We start from the raw sequence: 15,555 nt of genomic DNA, 5'->3' as shown, positions 1-15,555 counted from the left end.
AACTTTGAGCTGTTGATTTTAACATATTTATATTTGTGAAAATTTGGAAACAACTAAGGTAGCAAAGAGTGGGACACGACTGAGCGACTGAACTGAACTGAACTGAAGGTATCAGTTATGGCTATGCAATGGAAGAGTATAAAATTCCATGTATATTGTGACCATAAATAAGACATAACATGCACACGATGTAGACATGGACCAAAAGTCAGTAAGAAAATGCTGACTTATTAGAAAAGTAAGGTTTGGTTCCCTTTTCCTTTTTATAACTTGCAATTATTGTTACCACATTGTCACCTGGGCAATGGGTATAAATTTTTAATGAAATAAACTCTATGGATATATGTATCTTGTTCCTCTTTGTTACAGCCAGAGGGAAAACACACTTGGTGTCAGACAGGCCTAGGTTAAATCGTTAAGCCATCATTTAATAGCTGAAGTCAGGTCTTCACTCTTTCACTCCTTCACAGCTATAGGTAAGGGATTCTGATGCACCACTTAACTCTGGGCTCAGTCCCACAGTTCCTTTGGTACATAGGATGCCAGCAAAAAGGATTCAGGTTTCCTTATGTGCCCAAGGGCTTCCTTTTCTACCTCTACTTTGCTGCGAGAACAAGCTAGACTGGCCAGGTGATGGGACACAGTAGGGATTAGAGGAGAACCAAGTTGCGCTAGCCACCAGTCTCCTGGTCTGAAGCTGACCACAGACATTTGGCTACGCCACCAAGTATCCGACAATCATCTAGCCAACTTTTAGACTTATCAACTAAATTGTCTACAATTAGATGATTTAATTGATGATTAAATCAACGATTTAAGCCCTTATTAGAATAGCTTGTTATGCAGCATTATCTATGGCAGTAGGTAATTGACACATCCCCTCCTTCTTTATCTAATGCTAGGCCCTAACAGGTGTGTTTGGAGACACCACAGTGAAGGCTTTTCTGTCACTGTCCCTTTTCCCTGGAGTTGAATGAAAAATTCATGCTATCATAAATAGCTATCTATATATGTGTGTTAGTCGCTCAGTCATGACCGACTCTTTGCAACCCCATAGGGTATAGCCCACCAGGTTTCTCCGCCCATGGGACTTCCTAGGCAAGAATACTGGAGTGGGTTGCCATTTCCTTCTCCAAGACCATTCTCCAGCGGATCTTCCTGACCCTGGGATCGAATCCAGGTCTCCTGTATTGCAGGCAGACTCTTTACCTTCTGAGCCACTAGGGAAGCCCTAGCTATCCATATAGCTATCCAACAGCTCACCTCATTCATAGCTATCATAGCATCTGTCATTTTTTTAAACATTTATTTCTTCACTTGTTTCTCTGTTCCTCTCTGCAAGAATGATTTGAAAGTAGAAAATAAATTGTTCATATCCATATCTACAGCATCTGGCTGTACAACATCTACAGAGTAGACCCTCCCTAAATGCTTTGTTTGAATTAAATGATTGGATTTGGGGAGCTGACATGAACCCAAACAGCCAGCAGCAGGTGGCAGGAAGCATAACCACATAAGCTGGTTCTTGTGCTGGGAGGCCTTATGCTTTCCAGAAAGCCCAAACAAGGCGGGTGGGGAACCAAACAAAGACGAGAAGCACATTCATTCTGCTCTCCCACACCCTTCTCTCTTTCCCCACACTGCACACAGGCTCCGAGCCACTCATGCCCCTGAAGAGTGCTGCCCCATCCGGGCTCCCTCTGCCACTGCTGGGCACCTCACTCAACCCCGGGGGATGCGCCAATGCCCACCGGGGCTTTCCTCATCCTACCTTTAGATCAGATACGTCTCTGTAGCACTGCTCGGAGCGGGTGTGGTCCGACAGCTGCACGTTCCAGAAGCAGGGCAGCTGATACACGAGGAAGGGGTTTTGTTTGATGACAGCGTTGAAAATGTCCTGGGAGATAAAAGCCAGAGACAACAACCAGTCAAATGGGCTCAGCTTGTGATGCTGGCTCTCAAGGCATGACATCTCTCCTGTGCAATCTCTCATGAGCCTCCTGCTTGGAGCACAGGCTGGCTTGCACTGCTGGGCATTTCCCGTGCCTTTTATCTCTAGAAACCAAGCAATCCTGTTTGGCTAGATCCCCCTGCACTGGGGCGAATGCCCCACGCTGACGTGATGCTCACAGGTCCTGCTGGTCGGAGTGATCCCCTTCCAGCAAAGGGACATGGGGGTAGACAAAGAGCATCTTTTCCACTCGAGCTGGTATATAATAAATGAAGTCGCTTTTCTGGCCCTCTTCTCACCTCACAGAGGAACCCCGTGTCATCCATCCTGAGCCTCCTGGAGAGGAAACTGTGTGATGACAAGTTGCTCCGCTGATTCAGGGGCTGAGACAAATGACACATCCTGCTTCAGCCGCATTTCCTGGGGCTCTGGGCAGACTTGAAGATGGATGTGCCTGGGACTCCTGTGGGCCAGGGTGCCTGTATCTGCGCTCTCCATCTCCAAAGTCAACTCTGACTTTTCTATGGGGCTTTCCCCTCTTTCCAGCTTTTCTCCAAGCTCCTACACCAGCAGGCTATGCTTATTAACTAGCTGCTGACAGGTGGTGCCGGAAGGTGAATTATGGGTCTTCACAGAAGGAGAAGGCTGAATAAACTATCCTCATTGGACATGGACATGCAATTGCTAGCTTTTGGGGACACGCTCAAGTCATTGTGACCCGACTTGAAATATGATGATGGAGGACAATTTTCCCCTCAGGTTTAAAACACCTACCTGGGTAATTTTTAACTCATTCATTATACCATATCTCCTGTTTGAAAAAGGAAATTAGTTTCTGGCTGCTTGGGAAATACTGAATAATAAGAATGCTAAAAAAAAAATAGTAAAGTAACCCTACAGAGTTTCTTGTTTCCTTCATACTAGAAAACTCCAAGAATTCAGTGAATCAGGCAGCTGAATGACGAACAAAAACAAGGAGAGTGGGCTTGCTTTTTGGTTGAACAGGAAAGGATAACATGCAACGAACTCAGAGATATCTTTACATTTCGAGATGGCCACATATAACATGGGAATCTCAGAATCAAGATGTGTGATCCTAGTAGATTCAAAGTCAAAGGCTCAGCAAAAATGAGAAGTGGGGATTTTATGAATTTATGTTAGTTGCTTGCTGTAGTTCATGGACTTTTTCAGATTGCCTGGATTAAAAGCTGATTTCACCAGCCAAGGAGGTTTGTCCCTTCTATTTAAATTCATTCCCCTTGAGGATGGGGGTCACAGTATAGGAGCTAAGCAAAAGGCTTGGCTTTAAAAGTTAGATTCTATTTCCCACGAAGGCAAATGAAATCTTGTCCGGGAAATATGCCTTGGCATTTTGGAATCTCAGAGGGCAGGCACTGTGCATTCTACACTGAGGTGAAAACCGTGACCTCCTCTTAACACACCAAATTATCATTTACTTGTGAGTCGACATCAATAAACTATGAACTTTCTGAGGCCAAGGATTCTGTCCTTCGTTTATCCCTGTAATCCTATTTCTGAAGATAGTTCCTGGCATGCACAGTGTGCAGGAAAAAGTGTGATAAACACGGATGAACAGGGGGAATGAACTAAGGAGAGGGCTGTGGTCTTAGGCTGGCAAGAATGAGGCAGATCTATCCAAGTGTGAAGTCATGCAAGAGATGGAAAAACAATGTAGACCCAGCCGCATGCAGGTTTGAGAAGCAGCATACCAGGGGGCTTGGGAATAACCGTACCTTCTAGACTGGTGACTCACCTGGTCAGCTAAGGACGTAGAGAGCATGCCCATCAGCTCCCTCTCTGCCGTCAGCCTCCACATCTGCTCCCACTTCATCTTCCGCAGCTTATCTAGAAGCAGCAGGATCACCCCTGGACAACAGCATAGGATGAAACAGAGGGAAAAAACCACAGATAAGAGAGACAGCCAGGCATGCCTAACCACGTGTTTTAGAGACGAGCATGCCTGGGTTCACCCCAGGCTCTGCCAGGTGCTTGGTAGGAGACGATAAATAGTCTCTCTGAAATATCCTCACTGTATTTAGAACATTAACGGAGATCTCAGAAGCCGCTGCAGGGACCAAGTGAGATGGACAAAGGAGCCTAGCACTCCCTGGAGATGGATGGTGATGATGGTCGCACAACATGGTGAACATACCTAATGCCATTGAACTGTACACTTAAAGACGGTTAAAACGGCATTTTTATGTTTTGTATATTTTACCACCAGAAAAAAGAAAAAAGAGCCTAGCACTGCATATCTGACACATGGTACATACCCTGTAAACAGATTCTCTCCCGTTTTCCCCAGATAAATGACAAGCTACCGAGGGCTAGCTGATAGATGGTGTTTGTACAAACTGTGTCATTCATCTCTACAGAAACAAAGCAGATCCTCTCTGACTTTATTATGGGTGTGTCTTTGCCAATTTGCTTTATACCGCCTGACAAGCCATATGAGCTCATTGCAGTATTGCTGCTTTTAATAGCTTTCTTTGGCCCAATGCATTAGACACAGGTAGAAACTATGGTGAAGGCTGTGCTGATGCTGGGTGTTCAGATGGGGCCCTAAGAACCTTCAAGTTCATAAGAAACTAATTGTCAGATGTTGCTTCCTCCTCCTCTCTACCCTCTTTTTTTGGGGGTGGTTTATGGGAGAGACTTGAGTGAATGGGGGATTGTATAGGAAGGGAAGGGATTTCCTGGTGGCTCAGTGGTAAAGAATCTACCTGCCAATGCAGGAGACATGGATTTGATCCCTGGGTCAGAAAGATCCCCTGGAGAGGGAAATGACAACCTACTCCAGTATTCTTTGTCCAGGGGAAATCCCATGGAAATTCCCAAGGAAGGGAAATTGTCATTTTATACACCTTTGTATTTTTAAATCAACATCACTCATTATCAGAGAAATGCAAATCAAAACCACAATGAGGTACCATTATACGCCAGTCAGGATGGCTGCTATCCAAAAGTCTACAAGCAATAAATGCTGGAGAGGGTGTGGAGAAAAGGGAACCCTCTTACACTGTTGGTGGGAATGCAAATTAGTACAGCCACTATGGAAAACAGTGTGGAGATTTCTTAAAAAGCTGGAAATAGAACTGCCATATGACCCAGCAATCCCACTTCTGGGCATACACACCAAGGAAACCAGATCTGAAAGAGACACGTGCACCCCAATGTTCATCACAGCACTGTTTATAATAGCCAGGACATGGAAGCAACCCAGATGCCCATCAGCAGATGAATGGATGAGGAAGCTGTGGTACATATACACCATGGAATATTACTCAGCCATTAAAAAGAATTCATTTCAATCAGTTCTAATGAGATGGATGAAACTGGAGCCCATTATACAGAGCGAAGTAAGCCAGAAAGATAAAGACCATTACAGTATACTAACACATATATATGGACTTTAGAAAGATGGTAACGATAACCCTATATGCAAAACAGAAAAAGAGACTCAGATGTATAGAACAGACTTGTGGACTCTGGGAGAAGGCGAGGGTGGGATGTTTCAAGAGAACAGCATTGAAACATGTATATTATCTAGGGTGAAACAGATAACCAGCCCAGGTTGGGTACATGAGACAAGTGCTTGGGCCTAGTGCACTGGGAAGACCCAGAGGGATCGGGTGGAGAGGGAGGTGGGAGGGGGGACTGGGATGGGGAATACATGTATATCCATGGCTAATTCATTTCAATGTATAACAAAAACTACTGTAATTATGTAAAGTAATTAGCCTCCAACTAATAAAAAAAAAAATAAACAGAAAAAAAAAATTAAAAAAAAATGTTAAAAACAACTAAAAGCATTATTCAGGTAAAAATAAATTAGAAAAAGTCTAAAAAGAAAAGTACATTTTTGGCTTAGCTGAATAGCTTAGGAGCGAGTGTCTACTAATTGGTTGGTGAGCGTATGCAGAGAAGGTACACAGCACAGAACACAAACCGCCAAAAGGACGCCCCTGCAGGCTACTGCAGTTAATTTGGTGGATGGAATTGTGGCACCCATGGGCCCCCAAATCAGTCCTCCTCAGGAAGCCCTAGCTCAGCAGAACAGTCAGTGGAGAAAACTCCGGGCAGCTGAAAAATGATCTTACTTGATACCTAGTACATACATTTCTAAGATTGTTGGAAAGAAACCGATTCCCCAAATCACACATAAATGTCAACACTGAGAGACTTTTTTAAAAAACTTATTCCAGTGGAACATATTTGGAGAAAAAAGTATATTTACTATTTTGTGAAAGGTGTTTGGTCCATTGGGTAGAGCTGAAATAAAAAAAAATACATATATATGGTTATGGCAAGAATGGGCTAATACACAGAGATCTGAACTTGTAAGTCAAAAGGGCAAATCATACCTATTGCACATCTCCCTGGTGCTTTGTTAGGTTTTTTTTGCACATGGATAAGCTAGATATTGTCACCCTTATTTTTCAGGAGGGGAGGCTGAGGGGGTTGACGCTGGGTCAGACACTTGAACAGTTCACTGTGCAAGAGCAGTTCTATGAGATCCAAAGTCAGATCTGCCTGACTCCAAAGCCAGAGCTTCTTCAGCGACACCACACAGACCAGAGTCCCAGCAATGCCTCTGTGGAGTTCTGTGACTCAGATCAAGACTTGTTCTTTTTCTGACTTTTGGTTTCTACCTGGGTTGTTGTAGTTTAGTTGCTAAGTTGTGTCCGACTCTTTTTCGACCCCATGGACTGTAGCCTATCAGGCTCCTCTGTCCACGGGATTTTCCAGGCTGGAGTGGGTTGTCATTTCCTTCTCCAGGGGACCTTCCTGACCCAGGGATTGAACTCCCATGTCTTCTGCATTGCAGGCTGATTCTTTACCATTGGGCCACCAGGGTTACTTGCCCTTGCAAACTCAGAAAACTGCCACATGCCCTAGGGGTAGGCTGGTAAATGTTTAACCATAAGCATTGCAAAAAATGCCAAGAAGGCTAAGTGGTTGTCTAAGGAGGTCTTACAAATAACTGAGAAAAGGAGAGAAGGGAAAGACAAAGAAGAAAGGGAAAGATATACCCAACAGAATGCTGCAGAGTTCCAGAAAATAGCAAGGAGAGAGAAGAAAGCCTTCATAAGTAAACAATGCAAAGAAATAGAGGAAAACAATAAAATGGGAAAGACTAGAGATCTCTTCAGGAAAATTGGAGATACCAAGAGAAAATTTCATGAAAAGATTGGCACAGCAAGGGACAGAAATTGTATGGGCCTAACAGAAGAGATTAAGAAAAAGTGGCAAGAATACACAGGAAAAGTATACAAAAAAGTCTTAATGACCTGGATAACCACAACGATATGGTCACTCACCTAGAGCCAGACATCATGGGATGTGAAGTCAAATAGGCCTTAGGAAGCATTACTATGAAAAAAGCTAGTGGAGGTGATGGAATTCCAGCTGAGCTTTTTCAAATCTCAAAAGATGATGCTGTTAAAGTGTTGCACTCAATATGCCAGCAAATTTGGAAAACTCAGCAGTGGCCACAGTACTGTGAAAGGTCAGTTTTTACTCCAATTCCAAAGAAGGGCAATGCCAAAGAATGTTCAAACTACCATATAACTGTGTTCATTTCACATGCTAGCAAGGTAATGCTCAAAATCCTTCAAGCTAGGCTTCAGCAGTACGTGAACTGAGAAATTCCAGATGTACAAGCCGGGTTTAGAAAAGGCAGAAGAACCAGAGATCAAACTGCCAACATCCATTGGATCATAGATAAAACAAGAGAATTTCAGAAAAACATCTACTTCTGCTTCATTGACTATGCTAAAGCCTTTGACTGTGTGGATCACAACAAACTGTGGAAAATTCTGAAAGAGATGGGAATACCAGACCACCTGACCTGCCTCCTGAGAAATCTGTATGCAGGTCAAGAAGCAACAGTTAGAACCAGACATGGAAGAACTGACTGGTTCTAAATTGGGAAAGGAGTATATCAAGACTGTATATTGTCACCCTGCTTATTTAACTTATATGCAGAGTACATCATGTGAAATGTTGGGCTGGATGAATCACAAGTGGGAATCAAGATTGCCAGGAGAAATATCAACAACCTCAGATATGTGAATGATACCACCCTAATGGCAGAAGATGAAGAAGAACTAAAGTGCTTCTTGATGAGGGTTAAAGAGGAGAGTGAAAAAGCTGGCTTAAAACTCAGCATTCAAAAAATTAAGATCATGGCATCCAGTCCCATCACTTCATGGCAAGAATAGATGGGGAAAAACTGGAAACAGTGACAGATTTTATTTTCTTGGGCTCCAAAATCACTACGGATGGTAACTGCAGTCATGAAATTAAAAGATACTTGTTCTTCGGAAGAAAAACTATGACAAACCTAGACAGAGTATTAAAAAGCAGAGATAGCACTTTGGTGACAAAAGCCCGTATAGTCAAAACTATGGTTTTCCCAGTAGTCATGTACAGATGTGCAAGTTGGACCATAAAGAAGGCCGAGCACCAAAGACTTGATGCTTTCAAACTGAGGTGCTGGAGAAGACTCTTGAGAGTCTCCTGGACAGCAAGGAGATCAAACCAGTCCATCCTAAAGGAAATTCACTCTGAATATTCATTGGAAGGACTGACGCTAAAGCTCCAATACTTTAAAAGTGTCTGGTATAAGCCATGATTTATGACTTTCTACCTTGAAATAAAGATTTTATGACATTAAAAAAATTACTGAGTACAGTAGAAACTGTTCTCAATACTGCTGACTTCAGAAATATTGATAATAAATGTCTATACCCACTCATTTATTTATGAACCTAAATTCATTGGTCTTTCTAAAAACCTCCTTGTGCATGTAGAAAGCACTGGACACTTAAAAACTGTGAGATATTGCCAGGTCTATATTGCTTCTTAGTCTTTTGTCAATAGGTAGCTTAAGACTCTTGAGAGTCCCTTGGACTGCAAGGAGATCAAACCAGTCAATCCTGAAGGAAATCAACCCTGAGTATTCATTGGAAGGATTGATGCTAAAGCTCCAATACTTTGGCCACCTAATGCGAAGAACTGACTCATTGGAAAAGACCCTGATGCTAGGAAAGATTGAAGGCAGGAGGAGAACAGGATGACAGAGGATGAGATGGTTGGATGGCACCACCAACTCAATGGACATGAGTTTGAGCAAATTCCGGGAGATGGTGAAGGACAGGGAAGCCTGGCGTTCTGCAGTCCATGGGGTCACAAAGAGTCGGACTCGACTGAGCGACTGAACAGCAACAGCTTAGGGGGTCATCAGCTAAGCACTTGTGTGACTAGGATGTCCCTTGGGGATATTGCAAGCGCCTGCCAAGGCATACAACCCACAGGAAATAAATAAAAGAAGATCGAAGGAAAGAAAATACACTCCAGGGCTTCCTGATGGCTCAGTGGTAAAGAATCCACCTGCCAATGCAGGAGACACGAGTCTGATTCCTATCAGGAAAGATCCCACACGCCGCAGGGCAACTAAACCTGTGCACCACTGGTACTGAGCCTGTGCTCTGGAGCCCGGAAGCCACAACTACAGAAGCCCGCACTCTAGAGCCTCAACAGAAGCCTTCTCAACAATGAACTCACATATCGCAGCTAGAGAGTACGTCCCACTTGCCACAACTAGAGAGAAGTCTGCTCAGCAGTGATGACCCAGCACAGTTAAAAAAAAAAAAAAAAAAAAAATCATTTAAGAAAAAGAAAATACACTCTAAGTATTTACAATCATGTACATAATTGTGTCTTCAAGCAGCTAAGGAGTCTGTTAGGCTGTTAAATATAATCACATGGGTATGCATTTGTAAGAGAATCTTCGTGTATCGTCAAAGGTGGGGAATTTGTACCCAGATTATACAAGAGCTGAAAAACATTTCCAAGGGAACCACAACTCTCAGTACTTATTGACCTCACTCCTACAGTGCTGAGAGTTGCCCTGATAAATGATTGTGAAGGTCTCTGAAAATATGAAGTGGTACATAAAAGCTTGTAAATAACAGTTACAGAAACTATACATTTCTTCATTAAGGTACCTAATTATCACTCATTGAACTTGCTTGATTCCCACTTGAATTAACACAAATTAATGGGCATGCACGCAATGTGGGAGGAAGCTTGTTCAGTGAACCCTAGTTAAAAATGATGAAAATGGCTTCTTCTGCAATTGGACCTTTTCAAGCTGAAACAACACAGCTTTGGCTTTGGAATATGGGCCCCAGGACAGAGATTGACACTGCTTCCTGCTGTCAGGGGGACAGAGGTGCCAAAAAGCTTGACTCTGGCCTTTGCCTGGCATTTGCTGCTATGTGATTTGCCATTTCCGTTCTTGCCACTGGGGTCTGGGAGCGAAGAGCGAGCCCTTGGCCCCGGAGGCCAGTGCTCTGCACGGAGGCAGCACGCCTGGAATTTGAAAGGCCCTCCTAGTGGAGCTGGCTGGTATGTGTGGGGCTTGCACAGCCTTACCTTCTGCTGCTGTGCTGGGAGCTTAAGAGACTAACACTAAATAAATAAATGAATAAATAAATGAAAAATCAAAGGCTTCTCCTGTGAACATCTGGTCCAGCGGTGGGGCGTTTCATCCCCAGATCAGAGGACAATGTTTCTTTTTCCCAAACTGAATATGTAGTAACAGCTTGGTAGCCAATATGGCAGGGAGAGGAGGCTGGATGTGAATACAGAGACAGAATATAACCCTTTTTTAAAAAAATGAGCCAGATACTGATTTTTTTTTAAAGCAATGCAACTGCAAGAGGGAAGCAGAATAAAAATGGTGACAAGCTGATGAGTGTCATCTACTATTTATTAAGCAACTTCTGTATCCCAAAAACAAGTTGCATGACCTAGATGACCTCCACCTCTTACGATGAGCCGGCTAGGTTCATGGAATTATTCCCATTTTTGAGATGAAGAAACTAAGGCTCATGTCTAGCTGGTAGGTGACCAAATTCATCTCACTCTTAGCCCTGTGGTCTCTTGAGCTACACCAGACCACCTTGTGGTATGTGTGTGTCTGTGTACATGACCATAGTAAATATGGTGAGACTTTGCTGAATCTGTGACCTGAAGCCAAAACAAGTCAGGGAGCCCCTAGAGGAACAGTTAGTGAATGTTTGAAGGATTCTGCGAAGACCACAGGCCAAAATCAGATTGCATGTGTCAGAACCTGGAGGAAACCAAGCATTCAAAGACAGGAGAGGCAGGGAGCCTTGCGTGACTGAGGCTGCTCGTGTAGGTGGGGTCTGAACCTGTAAAAGGGACCATGGGTTGGAGCCAAGAATAATTTAAAGCAGTATGCTGTTCCATAGCTAACATGTCAATTCCCCTCGCACATGGCACAGAAATCCTCTTCTTTCTGTATCTGAGTCCACAACTAACCTCTTAGCCTGTGCTGTACCACCTCCTGCAGACCAGGAGAATCCCTTAAAATCCTTCCAGCAAAGGGAAGACCTCAAGCTCATATTAAAAAAAATCTGCTGTTTAAGAGGAGGTTCTGGGACTTTCCTAGTGTTTCACTAGCTAACACTCCATGCTCCAGGGAGTCTGGGTTTGATCCTTGGCCAGGGAACTGGATCCCACATGCCACTACTAAAGATTGCATACCACAACTAAAAAGATCACTGTGACTCAGTGCTAAAGAATCTTCCTGTAATGCAGGAGATGCAAGAGACACAGGTTCTATCCCTGGGTTGGAAATGGCAACCGACTCCAGTATTCTTGTCTGGGAAATCTCAAGGACACAGGAGCCTGGCGGGGTATAGTCCATAGGATTGAAAAGAGTTGGACATGACTTAACAACTGAGAATACACGCTGCAACGAAGATCAAAGATCCTTTGTGCTATAACTAAGATCTGGCACAAATAAATACTTAGTGTAAAAAAAAAAGTAAAAATGAGGAGGTTCTGCCTCTGCTTTCTTTCTTTCTTTCCATGCAGTCTGCTTTCACACTTCAGCCAAGCTAAAGAATATGACTGGGACAGACTGGGTCAATTCCAATCACGTGCTTCCTTAAATCAGTAGAAGAAACTGAGGTACAAAGTGGCTATCTGAGGCCTTTGACCAGTGGAGGACAAATTTCAGATTAAATCTTTTATTCCCAGAGGCAGTGTTTCCCACAGTATGTTCCATGGCCTGCTGCAGGATGCTAACAGACGTTATGGGAAGCAGGGTCTGCGCTGTTAAATAAGTTTAGGAGATGGGGGGTTAAATACAGTTAAACTGTGTTGGTTTTATCAATGTGCTTCATGAATCTCAAAAGTGGTAACCACATCTACACTTTCTAGATTTATTTAGCAGGACCTTTCCCCCAGGAAACTGGTAGAATATTGCTTTTCCCCTTTGCCTGAGTCCTCTCTGGCTTCTGTCTGCATTTTCTCAGCGCTCTGCCTGCACTTCAAGGGCTGATATATGAAAATGGAAATCTATCCCTTGCTTCTTCCTTTAGCCCTTCCTGTTGCTTTGCTCTCTTCAATCAAAGAAACAAAACTTAAAGTGGAGATGGAGTGGTTGTCTACACAGCAGCCTCTGGGGAAGATGCCGGCTCCCATCCCAGAAATGTTTATGACCATGTCCCACATAATTCTGACTTTCCTCTCTTCTGCTTTGAAGCACTAGAGTTCTCTTCTTATGCATGATGACCCAATAGAAGGTGAGTTTATTAAAATTCACTTAATTAAAAATCCCCTGCTGATTTTACCTAGGACTTACTTTTGATCATATAAATTAAAAGGTTCTACTTTTCACTTTTTAAGTGTTTTCCTTCTCAAAACCTCTCTATCAGATGGAGAGAAAATGGAAATCCTTTCTCCTGAAGCATTCCCTAACTTTGCTGGGGTTTCTGAAAGTGTGAATGGATGAAGCATAAAAAGCAGCTCTATCTTAATAAAAGGCTAGTGGTCATTCACTGATTCACTCATTCGTTCATTCAATAAATGTCTATCAAGTGACTTTTACATGCTAGGCACTAGGTATACGAAAAAGTACGTCCCTGCTCTCAAGAGCCTGGAGGTGTTTGGGGCACCGAAATAAGAAAGGTGTGTTTCGGGCAAGCAAGGTTGGTTCAAAAAGAGTTGAGTTCAGATCTCACACCTCCGGGGTGGTCCTTTAAGAGAATACAATGTTACCATAATCTCTTCTTCCCAAGGAACAGAGCCAAGAACATAAAGGGGTTCAGTTCAGTTCAGTAGCTCAGTCATGCCGACTCTTTGCGACCCCATGAATCACAGCACGCCAGGCCTCCCTGTCCATCACCAACTCCTGGAGTTTACTCAAACTCATGTCCATCGAGGCAGTGACGCCATCCAGCCATCTCATCCTCTGTTGTCCCCTTCTCCTCCTGCTCCCAATCCTTCCCAGCATCAGGGTCTTTTCCAATGAGTATAAAGGGTTTGGTGGCTGGCAAATACCTTTTAACCACTCCTTTTTTTTTTTTAACCACTCCTTTCATAAGTGAACTTATATTGAAGTATTATTAATATATACACTCATAAAAGTATGTAGATCTTAAGTACATAGTGTGATGAATTTCCACAAAGTGAAATCACTGTTTTAACTGGAACTTGGACTAAGAAATAGAACATCACAGAAAGACCAGAATCTCTCTTACTGTCGGCTCAAAGTCACATATATACATACCACCCTGCTGTGATCCTGATTTCTCACACCATAGTTCAGTTTCATCAGGTTCTGCCAGCTAGCCAGTGCGTGCTCAGTCATGTCCAGCTCTCTGCAACCCCATGGACTGAACTCCTTCCAGACTCCTCTGTCTTTGGAATTTTCCTGGGCAGGAATACTGGGGCACAATGTCATTTCCTACTCCAGGGGATCTTCTGGACGCAGGGATCAAGCCTGTGTCTCTTGCATCTCCTATATTGACAAGTGGATTCTTTACCAACTGTGGCACCTGGGATACCTCATCAGGTTCTGAATTATATATAAATTGAATCATACAGTATGGACTCCTTTTATGCCTGGCCTTTTGGCTCAATATTACTTCTGTGAAACCCATATTACTGCACGTCATTGTAGTCTGTTCACTTAACGCTGCATTGTTACCTACACTAAGAATATATCTCACCCTACTTATCCATTACATTGCTGACAGACATGTAGGTTGTTTTCAGTTCTGAAAGCTGATTTAACATTCTGGAACGTGTCTTTCGGTGTCACAGGTATGCATTTCTGCTGAGTGCAAACCTACTATACTTAAGGTAGTTATTAAAGACTTCAGCCCGTCTCTTTCAGTTTGAAGAAAGTGTTTTTTTGGATTTGTATGGGGAAAAATACAGAGTGTCCAAGATTTTGATCTTAAAATGACCACTGAACAAAACGGGACATATTATGATGCTTAGAAAAGTCAGGAGTGGGTGCAAAAGCCGAGGACGGTGCCGAGCCTGCCTAGGAGTCCTAAGGCCCACAGACTTTCTATCAGGAACCGAAAAATTACTCTGTGAAGAGAAGGCAGATCTGCGGCCCGGCTTGTCAGCATGCAGATTTTAATTTTTAACAAATAATGAGTCTGCATCTCCTTACCAGTCTGGCTAGATGCTTCGCTGAACAAGATGATGTCTCATTTGCTCACCAAGAAGGGCGAGATGGCTCAGAAGGCCGAGCGGTGTGGACCAGCCGAACGTGCATTAGAGCCTGACTGAACATCGCGCTACTGGACAGCAGAAGGGCAAGGAGCATTTCTGCAACTTCCAACTTAAACAAAGTGAACCCACACGGAAGGGCACCCTACATATCCTCATCACTCACTCGCTCACACACTTGAAAGAAAAGTAGGCGCTGAAAGAACAGCCGGTGAAGAATGTAGAGCTCACGGCCTTCAGAAGGAATCGCTTGGGATCCCTGGTGGCTGGTTTCCCACTGGAAACATCGCAACGGACCAGAGGGAGGGAGGCAGGAGGGGGCGGTCCTCTCGGCACACTCTCGGGTCTGGGCAGTGCTTCCAGTGGGGCCTGATTCCCACCCCTGCAGCTTCCTCCAGGCAGCTACCCTTCACAGCTCAAAGTCTCAACTGGTGTCTGACGGCATCACCTCCATCGCATCCTGTTATGGGCTGAACTATGTCCTCCCTCTAATTCATATGCTGGAGTCCTAACCCCCACTCAGGACCTCAGGATGTGACTATAATCGGAGGGAAGGTCTTCAAAGAAGTGTTAAAGTCATGAGTGCGGGCCCTAATCCAAAAGGAACAGTTATCCTGATGAGAGGAGGACATCTGGACAGACAGGCAGAGAGGGATGACCACGTGAACACACCAGGAGAAGACAGCCATCTTGTGAGTAAAGGCTGGAGGCCGCAGAAAGAACCAATCCTTGATCTTGGACTTTTAGCCTCCAGAACTGTAAGAAAATAAATTCTGCTAAGCTGCCCAATCCGTGGTCCTTAGTTACAGCGGCCTCAGGAAACTAACACATATCTCTTGGCCCCGAGCTGGTAACAGTGACCGCTTCTGCTGGTCTCTGCGGCCTCAGCCTGTTTGCTGACACATCAATGCTCTCTGTCTACTCCATAAACAGTCCTTTCATTAAAAGAACTGGAATTAATCTGATAAGATGATGGGGTCTTATTACACATATGGTATTTTATTTAATCCCCTGGA

At 43.8% G+C, this 15,555-nt stretch overlaps 1 protein-coding gene across 2 annotated transcripts in view; it reads right to left on the bottom strand.

Annotated features, from left to right (window-relative positions):
- The window catches only part of LARGE1 (LARGE xylosyl- and glucuronyltransferase 1), a 593,562-nt gene that overhangs the window by 81,293 nt on the left and 496,714 nt on the right, over positions 1–15,555 (bottom strand). For both annotated transcript variants that reach the window (XM_070453980.1, XM_070453981.1), the window contains exons 8-9: positions 3,726–3,838; positions 1,772–1,897 (exon numbers count right to left, since the gene is read on the bottom strand). In XM_070453980.1, the coding sequence (XP_070310081.1) occupies positions 1,772–1,897; positions 3,726–3,838 (239 nt within the window). The remainder of the gene's footprint in view (positions 1–1,771; positions 1,898–3,725; positions 3,839–15,555) is intronic.

This window comes from Odocoileus virginianus, chromosome 23, assembly GCF_023699985.2.
Source record: "Odocoileus virginianus isolate 20LAN1187 ecotype Illinois chromosome 23, Ovbor_1.2, whole genome shotgun sequence".
Taxonomy (NCBI): Eukaryota; Metazoa; Chordata; class Mammalia; order Artiodactyla; family Cervidae; genus Odocoileus; species Odocoileus virginianus.
Note: the sequence above shows the minus strand (reverse complement) of the source record. Positions and strands in the feature narration are given on the sequence as shown.